Here is a 14,828-nt window from a genome sequence, read left to right as displayed (position 1 = left end):
GGTTACGTTTCCAACATGGAATCACAGTGGTGCATATACAGAAACAGCCTCATGGTTTATAAACTTCATCGGCTATCTTCTGTAAAAAGATCATTAGTGGGAACAAGTGCACAAAACACTGGGCAGTGGTAAAGCACAATTCTTTTCCACTAGTGTGGGATGGCCCATAATAAGTCACGAGAGACAGAATAAGATATGAAGGTCACTCACTTATGCATGGAAATAAATTATATTATACCATCAACTAAGTTTCTTCAGCCAGTCATAAAGCAGAATACTACTAAGTAATTTACTCGCAAATGACGGTTATAAAACATTCACAGTCTAACAAATCAAATTATACCACACCACCCAAACCAGCAAGTCATACCTACTGGTGATTAATGGTGAAAACTACCTGACCCACAGACTCTAGTAACTTAACTAGCAAATGCTCCTCATGCTCCTACCTATCATCTGTTAGTGGTGCAACCCTCTGACTCGTGCCACTAATTCCAAGTCTCTTCACTTTGCTTTTGTATACCGCACTCTAAGTATTAATAAAATTGTTATAAAAGTAAAAATGAGCAATTGTTACCTGTTGTGACTGATCACTTCTTATACACAAGCCCAAGAAGCAAGTTGCTTATTTGCAAGGCAAAATTATAAGGTTGACTAGATTTTGTCACTTTTTTGGCAATCGCATCATTTCTTGCTAAAGACATGGAAGATGCTGCCATGGAAAAACATCTGATTTTCACACTTTCAGTCTCCATGTCCTGTGCAAAATGAATATAAAGCTCACATCTAATCTGAACTCTAGAACTACTTCTAAAGCACACAATCCAGCCACAGTGGTCAGTACCAGTCAGGACTTCCAAAACTAGATGTGCACCATCTTGAACGCGTTCTTTTTTGGGAGGTTTTTTTTTTTAGGGGGGGGAGGGGTTTATTTTATTTTATTTTTAAACACAGCTCAATCTCCAAAGCTAAAATTGTTGTTCCTTTTGCTTGGCTGATGTGCGTGATCATTAGTTTCCTTTACACATGCATAAGAGGTGGTAAACATCACCCAAAGAAACCAATGCAGGAGCATTCCCTGTTTACCGGTTAGGTGCATCTTTGTACCAGCGCTGCGAAGCGGCCAAAACGCCTCCTGTACCCGGGATTTGTGGTTCCATCACACAGCGCTCTGCTCCCACAGGCACCAGCCGAGGCAATAACATGCCACACACCAGAGACACAGGTCCACGCTCATTGACAGCACGGGCCCAAACTAACTTCTTTAAACATTTCTTTCTCCTGACAAGTAAGCAAAAATTTCTTATCCACAACATACATAACATTCAGGTGCTGTTGTTTTGGTTTTGTTTTGTTTTTTCCTATGCAGAAACTAGGTATGCCCACATGTGTGCAAAAATAATAAATATTGATTATTTTGTGAAGAAATAGGTTGATACAAGAGACACATAAAACTCTATCCTCTTTAACACGTATATATTTCATGTACAGCAGGAAGCACACATATACCACATATTCTTAAACAGAACGTGATGCAAAGCAAAACCAACAAGTGTTAAAATAACAGGGCAGAGACTACAGCAAGGTTACATCGCTGAGAGGGTGGAAGCAGTCTCTAGAGTATAATAGGTTTTAAATTGGAGGTCTCTACTTAAAACCCACAGGAAATAAGAAGGGTCAAAAAGGCAAAAATTGCACAACTATTATATTACTTAAAAAGACAATCTAATTTCTCTTTCAGAAATTGCTGCGTTTTTTTGGAAGATGTCTCTGACAATGCATGTCATAATTCAGGGTCCGTTGCTGAATAAAAGAGTGGTCAAGAACCCAGAATTTTATTCAACTTAAATGTTTCTGTGAGCAGGCCATAAAACTGTGGCATTTCATAAAACTGATTCAATCTAAACTGGGGGGGGGGGGGAGTGGAAATACCAACTGAAACCAGAAAGATGTGTTTGAGGCTGGTGCTGCAAGCTCTTATTTAAAATATGCAGAGCAAGGGGGGTACCCTCACTCTGGCGCACTGGTGCAAATGGCCAAAGAGGCTCAGAGTTTGCTCCCCGCTCAGTTCGGCGGCATTTTTACCTGTGGGGAGGAGGGCACGGGCAGGGGGGATTATCCCAGTCAGAAAGCGAACAGTATGTAAAGGAAGAGGTGTGCATCCGTGGCCCGCTTTGTTACATCAGCTTGGTGCAGATCGATTGCGAAGCAGTCATGAATGCATAAAAGACTGGAGAATTAGGCAGTATTTGGGGTGGTGATGCATTTGCACCCAGCATCTTTCATGCAGTGACGCTGTCTAGCAACCCAAACACCAAACCCTCCCCACCGGTCCTCCTGCCACACAGCAGCACATCAAAATGGGTTGAATTTTGTCCTATTTTTCTAAAAGCTGAAAATCCCTAAGAAATACGAGGGATGACATACACTTAGTCCCCAGTCTTCAACATATACTTGAGAAAGTTTCTCTTTTTCTGAGGCCTGTCCATCTAGTCTCCTGCTGAAAAGATCTAATTCTACAAGCTAAGAAAAAAAGGCTAATTTCTAAATCTTTCCTTGTATAAATATTAGTATACCACGGCATAAAAATCAGGCAATAATGTCTAATGTAACAGTAAGGTTTTCATCAGGGCACGTTTAGGCCTACTGTGAAACTAATTTCTGGTTTTGCTAGTCTCTCTTCCTCGGTATAAAAGGAATGGGCCAGACTTTCAAAAGAGCTTTCTCTGCTACTTAAATCTCAACGTAAAGCGTGCAGTTTTCAGACGCGCTCAGGAGAGCAATGATGGTGTGTCGCATGGAGTACTTGCAAAGAGCAGGAGCCACGACTCGATGTCGATCAGGAGCAGAGTCTTGCAGCTAAGGACGGAAGAAATGCAAGCAGCACTTCACGGGGCTGCCACTCCAACGCAGAGCCTCCACCGCTGCAAAACTGGGGCAGGAAGCACTTGAGGTGGCGCTGAAGCAGACACCAGAGAAAGTGATTTCATTCAGCTCCAGCAATGGATCTTTCTTCTTCTTGAAGAAAGCAAAGCTCACTAAGTTTTTGCTATGCTCTCACAGCCAAATAAGATGTGCCAGCCATGATAGAGCATGGTTCAGCTTTACTACCCCAAAATATTTTTATCTATAATAAAATAAAAGCTGAATAACGCAAATTTTCTGCAGACTGCAGTCTTTCTTTACACTAGAAATACCCCTTCGTATTTCCTTTTCTTGCAGTGCTATTAATGAGTTTATCATGAATATTCCACATCACGTGTCTCAACTGCATTCCGTAAATATTTAACAACACTAAAAAACGATAATTGTCTAACTCAAAAGAAACAAAACAACTGCTAAGTGACCGCTGAGCTTCTTCATGAATCCCATCTACTTTATTAATCCAAGAGAAGCCAAGATAGCCAATTACAATGCACTAAAATGTACTGTCAACTGACTGGGAAATGCTGTTATATTTCCAGCTTCTATGTAGTTCAATTAAAACTAGAGTTAAATGCGTATTTTGAATGCAATAGCTTATTACTATGAACTTAATCATACCATTGCTTTTTATTGTGGTTCAGTACATAGAAGTTTAAAGGGACCCTAACAGAGAGGAATAAATGAGGTTAGCCTTTGATGCTGCACCTGACAGTGGGGTACCATGCCAGGCTTAATTCACCCTCACAAAGTCTTCTTGAATTGTCACTTGTAGAATTTGCACTTGACTTTTGGAAACGTTAAATGTTCTCGTCACTGAGAACTAATTAAGAAATCCGGACCACTGTTGCTGAGCTAATTTTGTTCAGGTTGACTGCATGTTCAAATCTGACTCTAGATGCTCATCTAATGTATACTGTGACCAACTATTTCGGTTGGATTAAGGTAATTACCTAGCTCAACACTTTTGTGATACGTTTTCCAGTAATGGAATCCAAAGCTTTTATATGCTTCTCAATCTTCACTTCGAAGGACTCTGAGGGCAAAGCTGTGCTTGAGAACGGAAAAGCCAAAGTCCACATTAATAACTAGTCTACAGGACAGCTAAGCTTCTGTTTAGATACCCAAATTCAGGAGGTACCAAACTAAGCGCTATGTTAAAAGGCTTTATTTTTACAGACGCAACAAAGAGCCTTATCACTGGAAGAAGACATATTTACAGTATGCTTCAGATTTTAGGAGCAAGCCACTTTGTGATTAAGCAAAGCAGGTGGGGGAACTTCATGGATTCAAGGGAAGCCGGAGACACATGGGCTGCCTACAACAGGAGATGACACGCCAATGGATGGGTCTCCAGCTGTATCAAACACGCAGTCATGGACCAGGCAGGTAGTTCCTTACGCATTAAATAACTCACTTGCTGTGGCATGCAGTCACCGACTCTGATGCAAAACATCAGGTCACCTCACGGGCACACGCCTGCTGGATATTGTGGCCGAAATGCTTTCCTCTGGTCAGTCCTTCTGTGGCTGTGCTATGACTGAGATGGACTCCCAAGCCCGTGCTGAATACCAGGCATTACACGGTAAATATGGCAAGTAACAGGCACCACCTCAATACGTAACTGAGCCACTCTTCAGTATCAGACTCTAAGCGGGTAACCAAGGAGCACCCTGGTTAGCACAAATACCCTCCATGTCTGCTATTAGCCTGGTCTGTGACCGGCCAAGTCCTACAGCCCTTCGGTCATTCCCGGTAAAGTCCTTCTCCCGATAAAAGGAAAGGCCAATACCCCATAGCATCAGAGCTGCTGGATTCAGGCAGCGCCCATCCAAGCAGACCCATTCCCTGTGTCTTTACGGGACCTTGCTGTAGGCACGTTACAGACTGGGATCACAAAGACACAGCTCCATAATTCTGTGATATATTTAATCTGCAATGAAGTCAGCATGAATGGAGAAGTGAGGCTTGTAGTCAGAGGCTGTTTCCTTCATTTGACCACAGCTGCTATCTTTCAGGCACAGAATTTCCTCATCTGTTTACCAAGATCACATCTCCCAGTCCTTCATCCCATGATTGTTCCACCATATTAGTCCCCTTGGAGAGGTATAGATATCTAATACAGAGAATTACATAGGGGGATAGAGTTTTTTATCATATTAAAACAAGGACAGTAAACAGGAACCACTGAAAGGTTTATCACATAGTTCATATAGTTCCAAGAGGACACCAAAGATGCCTGCTGCAATAGCCCTTCAGAGCAAAGCAGATGACCTATGCCATGCAGGAGCAGTTCTACACAAAGCTCCAGGGTTAATAGTGTCTGCTAACAGAAAAGGTTAAAAAAAAAAAAAAAGAAAAGAAAAGTGGTCTTTTAAGAACTGCCATTTAAAGGGGCTAGAATTTCTTCTGTAGAACCTTTAGTCTTTGAGATATGGAACTATAATGCAGCAATTTACAACCAGTTTTCTCACATACTAATAAACATTTCAAAAACATTTTATTCCTACCTACCTCAACAAATAATTATCTCCCTGACTTTGAGAAACAAAATGCAGATTCTTGGGTTTCTTGTTGATTGCCTTCAGTCAGCTACGCGTGAGGACTGACGGGTTCTGCTAGCCTAATGGATGATGAGCCATCCTGCAGACTTGGAGTCCAAGCCTGAGACAGCACGGCAAAACTGAAATTGGGATAATTTGGCCATAAGATATCAATAATCCTTACTGATATTATGCACCAGTTCTGGGATTCTGTCCTGATGGTACTAACTCTGTTACCTCCAATTTTTATCCTGCTTCAGATTAACAAGATGTGGGCACAATGCAGGTCTCTCTTGCAGTAGAGAAGTGGATTGCATAGGACTGCCTTCTCCCTGCTCCTTACATTACTGGAAAATAGATGTTCACATAACTGGGAGAGTGGTAGAACTTCTAAGGTAAATAAAAGTGTTTTGAATTCTTGGTCTTCCCACAAGCCTCATTTCCATAAAATGTCCAAACTGTTTCTCTTCATTCTGCTAAAGTGTTTTATTTCCACCTATGCAACGGTTTGCAGAATTGCTGTCAGAGACTGTATATTGCTTTAGGATATTGTTCAACAATTTGGGAGGAGGAGGATGATGAAAGTATATAGGCATTTTTTTAAGTGACAGTGTCAGATTACATTTATTGTACATTACAGCTGTGTATTACAACCACTCTAAAGACCCTATAGTTATTTCTAGTTAAATTAGATACTGTGCCAAGTGTACAGTTTTCTCCAAGAAGAGGTTTTAAAGCTCAGGATTGAGCATCTTGGCATAAACCTCAAATACTCTTTGAGACCTCCTGTCACTTATAAAATAATTTTCTTCCCATAATCTACTTCTGCAGTCAATACTAACCACAACAATTCAAGAAAAACAGGGTTTAAATGAAAATCTTGAAAATAGATATGGACTTACTTTTCATAATGTCATGGCAACAGGGAAGAACGGAAATGTGCCAGTGTTTATTTTACTCATTCTTCTGTGCGTTCATAACCAAAGATGCTGTTGGTAGGGAATATCAAGCATTTTTATTGATCCAGCTGTAGGCGACTAGCAGAAGGCTAGTGATGTGGTCTAAAGGCCTCCAGCTGTCCCTGCTTTCTGTAACCGACTGCCTCGTGCCCTGGGCTGTTTGAAATGCACACGGCAGCGTTAAGGAACAGCACAGTAACTTGTGCCTTGGCCGGTAAGCATCGTTCGCCTCTCACAGCTGCGAATGCAGCCTCTGTCACAAGTTTGGAGTTATTTCTTTATCTCCTGATTTCTTCAATTGTCAGGAGTTTTAGAAACACAAAAAGGTGCCACAGTCCTCAAACTTTGCAAAGATAAAGGAGACAGGTAGAGATTGTAGATAAATGAGAAAGAACAGAGTTTGATGAGATAATTAAATGATTGCTTGCTATTTCAAAAATACAAATGGAGCTCCAACTTTCTGTAATCAGGCACGTAAGTTGTTAAAAGCATTAAGAAGAAATTTATCTGCAGAACAGACTTGATATGCAAAGATCTTGCAGGCAATCAATCCAGAAAGGTGTTCTCACCTGAAGACACACCCAAGAGGGAGTATGTGACATTTTCAATATGGTCTCCTGCAAAAGGCATGATTTCACTAATTATTAAGAAATCTCCCCTCAAAATACCTGGCTAGGATTCACAAGGCCTCAGTGGCATTGCATTCTGTAGAGCATCTTCTTCTGATGAAGATATGAAAAACGGCTCCTCTACATGAGGAGGTCAGCTCGGCAGGAAGCAAGAGACACAACCCATGTCCTCAACCCTGCCAGGGACACCCGTTCACAAACAGGTAAAGAGATACAGGTGACGGATGCAAACTCCATTAAAATACAGTAATGTGCTCAGTGCCCAAGATAGACTTTTTTTCTCCTCAAACTACTAAAAGAGACAGAAACAATCAGGCTAGATATCCACCCCATGCTTCTGGGAGATCCCGTATGTTAGGCAGCCACCACGGAAGTGGTGAGTAATATTGCTCCTAGCCTGGCTTGAGAAGTTGAACCTTGGAGCTCCTGAACGCAAGGCCAGGCTGCTGGGAGATGGCCTTCCCACACGCAAGGGGCTCCTACCTGGTACAGCTGCTACCGCACTGTTTCACCTGCCCCAAAGACGACTGCCTCCAAAACCTGCTTTGGGGTACAGCAGTAACCAGAGGTTTCAGAGGCTGGACTACAAGCAACCAGTGGCTTTCCACGTTGTTTCCACTGGAGCTCCTTGACTATCGTCTGCTCTGGCCTCGGCCACCCACGCATCCTTGGCAGCAAGGGTGATAGGAGACCCATGGGAGCCCACATCATTACAGCTTCAGCACTAGTCCTTATTCTCCTGGGCACTTATAGAACTGAGAAACTGCATGCACTGGGAAGACCTCAGTTTGAGCTGGAGAAATGCAAGATGGGGAACGCCTTGTGAAAACTGCTAAAGAAAGGAAAGTTATCAGAATCAAGAACCTGAATGCAAATTAAACGACTAACAGTGAAATGCAGCAGATCTCTGGTGGGAAGCTAAGACCTGCTTCTACTGACGAGGCACATAGAGGCAGCCACAAAACCTTTCACACTCCACTGCCAACATGCTCAATCAGATGAGCTTGGCCTTCACTTCCCTTCAAACTTTGCCTTCCCTGTTAAGCTGCTAACAAGTGCCATTTATGCTGGTTCTTTCTGGGAAGTGGTTGCCTTTATCTTGGGAAATTGGATTGAACTTATTCCTCATACACCACAAATTGGGCAATAACTTTCAGTCACTACCCATGAACTAGACTTGAATCAGTCAGCTAGAACTGAAAGATTCCCTAAAGTCTATTACTAGCCTCCTGAAATATCCAGGCCCTAAACAGAAGTAGCACATAAGATACAGGAGTGCCAATATTTATTAGGTGCTCCTACTGTTCCCCTGATCAGTTTCAGCCATGACCTGAAGCACAGTGTGCAGCAATGCAAAGCACAAACACCCAGGACAACACTATTTTACTGATGTTTATTTGCTGAAATTTGGCCCAGTATGGCACATCTTCAGCTCACATAAATTGCTTCATGTCCATCATCATCACTGCAGCAGATCCCTAAATAGGATCTTCCCCAATGACATTTGGTCTCTATTGTCCCGACTCGCATAGGCCCAATATTCAGCACTGATTGAAAACGCACACTGGATGGTCTCTGTTAGGGAGCGGGCAGTGCTCACACAGATGTGACCATGGACATTTTTCAGCCAAGATTAGATGTCCCTCTCCAACCTAATTTTAAAAAGGATTTATTACAAAATATAAACCACATACAATATAAATTCCATAAGAAATCCAAACACCCACAATAGAACAGGAACCTTTGACCATTATGACATGATAGTATTATCAGTAACGAGTTAAAAAATGGTGCAAACTGCACCTTGTTGCTTTGTCTTCATACGGCCGTTAGCAAGAGGAGGGACATTTTATAAATTCACCATTTTTCTTCAGTTTTTTTCTTTCTTTCATTCTATGATTAGGGAGAGGATACAACTAGAGTTTAGCGCTTTGGTAGAATTTACTTTAGTGATTAAAATAACTGCATGGAATTAGCACAATTCTAACATTATTTTTTATTTTGAGTGGCAGAAAATCATTGCTCCTGGGATAATTCTTAACCTAACAGAATGACCTCTATGAAATACGTCCAAAAGTTTTATGATTTTCCCCTTCACGCTAATTTAATGTAGTTCAATTGTTTAATCTTAAAACGAATACATCCAAATAAAGTAATACAGTTTACAAGAAGATACTGTAGGAAATAATTAGGCTGCAAGTTCTGGAGGCTTTAATACGGTTGAAATTTTATAACTATCTTTGCATTCCCTGTATGGTCCTATTAAATGCAGTAGGCACTGATGTCGCTGGCTGTCAGGAAGCAAAATGAAAAATAGTTTTAATAGCTGCTCTTTGACCTGTTTTATATTTTATGTCAATTATAACAGCACACAACCATGCATAATTATGAAGCATAGATGCATTAAAATGTACACATAATTTGTGTTCTTATGGCAACCATTGCATTAGGATCTAGAAAACAAACTGATGACTTCCTATTGTTCAGCCATCTTAATATTAAATACGTGAGACAGTTTTGTGTATCTATTTGTTTTGTATAATTTTAAAAACATATTTTGAGAGAGGCAAATCAAAATCACTGTGGAAATGTACATCTGCCATCTGTACGACGTCTCCAGCGAGAAGGGAGGAGCAGTCACCACAGCTGGGGAGTTAACATAGCCATGAACACAAACATTTAGGCCTACGTTTTTAAATAATCTGTTTCATTCAGAGTAGAAACTATTTTCTGGTCTATCCCCAACAGTGCTTCGACTTCATTTAGCAACTGCTTTGTCTGGTTTCAGGAGGAGACAGTCATCCTGTTTTTGAAGCAAATTCGTAAGGAGGAAAACATCTTCTAGCACCTAAAATCTAAAGCGCTAAGCCACAATTTTGCAATTAAATGCCTGAGATTAAAGACTGCTATTTAAAGGAACCGTCATTCTTCAGATCTTGTTCCCAAGACAGAAAATACGCAAAGGTAAAGCAGAAAACGTAGATGTGCTCACGCTACAAAAATATCATTATAAAGCCTTCCCACAGAGATGCCCTGAAATGAAAGAATCTGCCTCTCCTCCAGCACGTTCAAGAGCGCCACCGATACCTGCAACGCGCGCGACTCTTCCGATGCCCTCTGAGTCGGCATTAGTGAGCATGACCAGACCGGGGATTTATTTCTCTGCTTCAAGAGTCATCTGAACCACCTCGGGGAACACACTTCTTACCTGAAGCCTCCCGTTGATTTCAAGCATTTCTTTCCTTTCAGACAGCAGTACACATCATTTCTTTGACTTATTTCATCCCCTGCCCCTTCTCCTCTCCCCCGAACCTTTGACGAAACTCGCACACTGACTACGTGTCTTAGCAAAGCAAGAATGCCAAATGCTCCGTTTCCAAGTACTGGCATAATCTCCTGGCTTCTGTCATAAAAGCAAGTTCATGAAGTGTTTTTAAAAAAGCAGGCTAGGGGAAGGAGAAGTACTAAAACCTGTGAAATCCAGAAAACTCATCCTCTGCAAACTGAGACATGCCGTATTTTGACTTTGACTTGGGATCTTTCTTAAGTCGGCTGTTCATGGCACCATCTGCAGAAGGTTACAGAGCGCTGGAGAACAGGCAGGGCACTGTGAAGATGCTGCCAGGACAGGAAAATCCTCCGAGGAACTCGAGACGTGCGCAAAGCCCAGCTGAAGAATGGAAAAATACAAAACACAGCCTGAGCTACAGGGCTGCCTCCTGCACACCATCCTCTGCCCTGGTGCAAGCGAGCGTCTTACCCGGCTCCCCTGGTGACCTGCTACAGCAATGAGGGAGGAGTCCCTTCTGGAAAGGACCAGGCATTTGGCCTCAGAGCTGAATCAACATGAATTCAATATTTGAGGAGGAGGATTTAAAGAAAAAAAACGAAATAAAACAAGACTGGTTTAACTTGGCACATTTAAGCCCAAACTACAGTCCTGTTATCTGAAAAAGAGCTGAAAGACACAACTCCTTATATATCAATTGTTTTACGTATCTTTGTGCTTGGTGTAACAAGTCTCTCCCTTCGTGAAGGTGGAGCTCCACGGCAAAGCATGCCTCCGACAACTCTGGAGGACAAGATTTTTTCAGTGTCTACAGGTATGTCAGCATTTCTATCTATTTCAAAATAGCGTCTACAGAACCCCAGGGGCTTCATTCTTCTTAATTCTGCAAGACAGAATTGGGCTTTTTGTTGTTGTTTTGTGGGGTTTTTTTGCTTAAATTCAAAGTCAGCCAGCTACGAAAAGCCCACGTGTAACCCAACTTTCCAACAGGAGGAACTAGCGCTTCCTAGAAAGAGCGAGTACGAGAAGGGCAGCATTGCAACTCCCCTGCGAGACCGCAGCGCGGCGCGAAGGCGTCGGAACCGCGCGGCGCGAGCGATCCCGCCCGGCCTTGCACACGTGGAAGCTCATACGTCCTGACTGGTGGGGCTCCCCCATCCTATGCGCTGCTTGGCAGGTAAGCTGTGTGGTGCTGCAAAACGTTTCAGAGCTCATCTATTTTTCTGAGAAGACTTTGGCCTTTTACATTAAGGGTTAGCTAAGAACTCACCAAATCAGAGTCCTCCTTCCCCAGTATAAAGAATCCCTCAGCTAAGGGAAAATATGCTGAAACAGCATATTTGCACTGACTTGTGAAGAGAGGAGGTTACGAAGCGGAAACACCGCATTGCATAGCTCTGCTAAAAGTAAAGACTTCAGCCAAAGCAGAACTGAGACAACCAGCGGAGTGCCAAGATTTCGCTCGAGTAGCTTAAGCGTTACCCAATGTGCGCTCACTGCTGGTCGGAGCAGCTTCCCTGCCTCTGCGAGCTCAGCTCCACACAGCGCGAGCTGTTCCTGCCACAGCTGGCCTCTTCCCTGAAACAGCGGCAGCGATATACCTACAACCAAAATATTTCCCATTGAGAACACACCAAGAGCCAAGGGGTTGCAAAACTGTTTGAGTGAAACGTGTCGTGTGGCCTAGCAAAGCTTTTTTGCTCCAAAACAGTCACACTTCAAATTACAAAGGCAAAATACTACACTGTCCTCTATCTGACCAAATGCACCCTTCCACAACTCCTCCCCCAAGACCGCGTACAAACACGCCCTATAAGCTTACCAAGTATTTGCACGGCCGTTACGCACATGCCATCCTTTTGAAGGCAGACCAAGTATGAAAAACAAGTTCTTTGTAGAATTAAAACCTTTTCCTTCCTTACACAAGTACATTTCTGAGCAAAGCCAAAGACAGAACGTGCTGTTATTTCCAAACAATGGATATACGTAAAAAACAGCTTCCCTAGGACTACGTCGCTAGTGGAGCATGGTATTGTCATGAAAGGGCCGTAGTGTTCTTTCTATCCCACTGATTTCTCTACTTTTATTTCGTTACGAATATATATTTCAGAGCCTGGCAGACGTTTTACTTGGTGGAATTTCAAATGTAGAACACGACCTGCAATCTGGCTCCTGCTTGCCTACGTATTTTCTTCATCACAAAGCTGGTTAATATAGTATCTTGGAGAACTACATCTAGCAACGTGCATCTTGTATTACGATGTTCCTGGTTGTTCCTCTCCATGCGCTCACATGCGTGGACTGAGGCTCTTCAGACATGCCGTATTGCTACAGGATATGGAGGTTTTTAGCTAGATCCCATGAACTACAGGAGGCTTTATGACATTTACTCTCCACAGCCACTAGTGTATTTTCTCCTAGGTCTTTGTATGGCCCTCCTAGCTCTTTCAAATAATTCCATGGTTGGAAAATGCCATCTTCTTCAGCACGAGAAACTCACCCCGAACAATTCCCAGACATGAAAGAGCTCTCTGCAGAAGGGTAGCACAGGGGTTTTGTTTGTTTTTAATAAAAGGAAAAAAGGGCTTAATTTAGGGATTTCCCTTAGATTTGCTCTGGTTTACTCTTAAATATAACCAAGCAATTTAAAAAAACAAATAAAATCAAACTCACCAGGAAAATACCAACATGCACGATCTGCCACTACAAACACTACCGTTTCATGTCTTTACCTCTGCGTATGGAGGACGCTGCCGTTTGCACTTCTCTCACCTCTTCTGCCTGGTCCTTAGAAAACAGAGGTGGCACCGAAACACAGGGATGGCGCTTGGCTTGCACTTACGATAGCCCAGAACAGGCCTGCAAATTAGGAACAAGGTTACGCAGTTTGACTGGATTCCCAACAAAACTGCAGCAGATGACATGGCCGGCCTTATTTCCGCACAAAAAAAGATAAACCTCGAAGCAAAACAAAACCAAAGAACCCCCCACCCATGTGGACCCTCTTTAGCAGATTTAATCCAAGCAATCCAAATGATTTGCTAAAAGCTAATTTTTGCTAAGATGACATTTTAAGGGTGGCTTGAACTATCCTCCTTTGTTTCATGTGATTTAAGAAGTTTAAAAATATCACATATAGGAAAGAGGAAAAAAAAAGACAGGAAAACAGGTGGGTGATTGTAGTTAGTAATTAATACTGCTGCTGAATGAAAACAGATGAAGATTTCTAAAAGGCTCAAAGAAAATACACCTAAAGAAAAACTCCTCAGCCCCATTTAATTTACAGCGCATATACAGCTAGTGGAGATACAGTTTAAAGTTGCATTTTCCCTTCTTCGATTACTTTTCCAGTTGAATCCCAAGATTTGCACAAAACTTTGACTAGGTCCTGCCTGAAATAGGAAATCTGAAAAATAACCGTTTCCCTATCGCCCACTCCCTGAAGCGGAGAGCAGTTGTTCAGGTCCACGTGTTCATCTGAAAACATCATCTATCACCTTGGCCTTGGGCTTTGCTCAGCTGCCGGACTGAGCGTGACCCAGAGGCGAACGTGGATAGCGTTCGAAGCAGTTATGAAACGCAAAGCAGCAGAAAGCGTTTTGCCCCGCTCGGGGCTGGGGCAGAGGAAAGCGGCCGCTCGTTCTGGGGCGACGGGCCACAGGGACCATCAGCGCCGTGCGGCGGAGGCGATGCCTCAGCACACAGCTGGAAGTAACGCGGATCTCACCTGATTCTGATGCCCACAGTATTACCCAGCACTTGGTAAAGTAAGCGAGAGGAGTGAATCCTGAGGGGAAACTCCGGGACTGGCGGAGTGGAGGGATCTGCCCTCGGGAAGCGGCTGAGGTCCAGCCGCAGGCAACCCCTCGCGCCCAGGCTCCAGCAGATGAACAGGATCAGGAGCAGCTTAGCAGAGCAGCCTGTCCCCAGAGGGCAAAGTGGGAGATTTGCTCATCAGGACCTTGCCTACGTCAGGAAGCGGCTACGCAGGAAGCATTTTACTTGCTTAACTCATCTTACCACCCAATCCTTATTAAAAAGCAACCACAGCAAAAGAACAAAACAAACACACGGCACAAACGGAGCGAGTCAGCCTGGAGCGTCAACGCATCAGCCGCAAGGCTGCTTTCGAGCGTTTTACGCGACTTCGCGTTTCGTTGCTGCGGCGGAGGAAGAACTTTTCTGGGCTGTTTACTTGCTGCAAAACCGTTGGTCTTTGGGAAGCTTTGATTTCAGCCTTCCCCAACCTACGCTGTTAAATCGTCACGCAGGCTCGTAAACAGGAGGCTCCGGCGGTTACCTCAGAGCGCTTTGAGCAAACTAACATCATAACAAGAGTGTTTATGGAAAAATGCTTAAGCGCTGAAGCAGAAAGGGCTTAGCACTGATCAGACCTCTCTTCCACCTTTATTCTTCACTATCCACATTGAAATGCAAATATCAGCGCAGGGTTTCCACCAGCGTGCCACTCACAAATTGAAAAGCA

At 43.1% G+C, this 14,828-nt stretch overlaps 1 protein-coding gene across 15 annotated transcripts in view; it reads right to left on the bottom strand.

Moving 5' to 3' along the window:
- Positions 1–14,828, bottom strand: part of GPD2 (glycerol-3-phosphate dehydrogenase 2) — a 142,732-nt gene that overhangs the window by 54,948 nt on the left and 72,956 nt on the right. For 2 of the 15 annotated variants that reach the window (XR_011142034.1, XR_011142037.1), the window contains 3 exons: positions 13,075–13,201; positions 10,814–11,943; positions 8,707–10,723 (listed from right to left, as the gene is read on the bottom strand). The exons of 5 other annotated variants lie outside the window; for them this stretch is intronic. Coding sequence is in view for 1 of the 10 variants with exons in the window: in XM_068949424.1 (XP_068805525.1) it covers positions 10,610–10,723 (114 nt within the window). In the remaining 9 variants the exon portion in view is untranslated. Of the gene's footprint in view, positions 1–8,706; positions 10,724–10,813; positions 11,944–13,074; positions 13,202–14,828 lie in introns of those variants that run through there. 8 more of the 15 variants (XR_011142039.1, XR_011142041.1, XR_011142038.1 and 5 more) reach the window with 7 other exon arrangements.

This window comes from Struthio camelus, chromosome 6, assembly GCF_040807025.1.
Source record: "Struthio camelus isolate bStrCam1 chromosome 6, bStrCam1.hap1, whole genome shotgun sequence".
NCBI lineage: Eukaryota > Metazoa > Chordata > Aves > Struthioniformes > Struthionidae > Struthio > Struthio camelus.
Note: the sequence above shows the minus strand (reverse complement) of the source record. Positions and strands in the feature narration are given on the sequence as shown.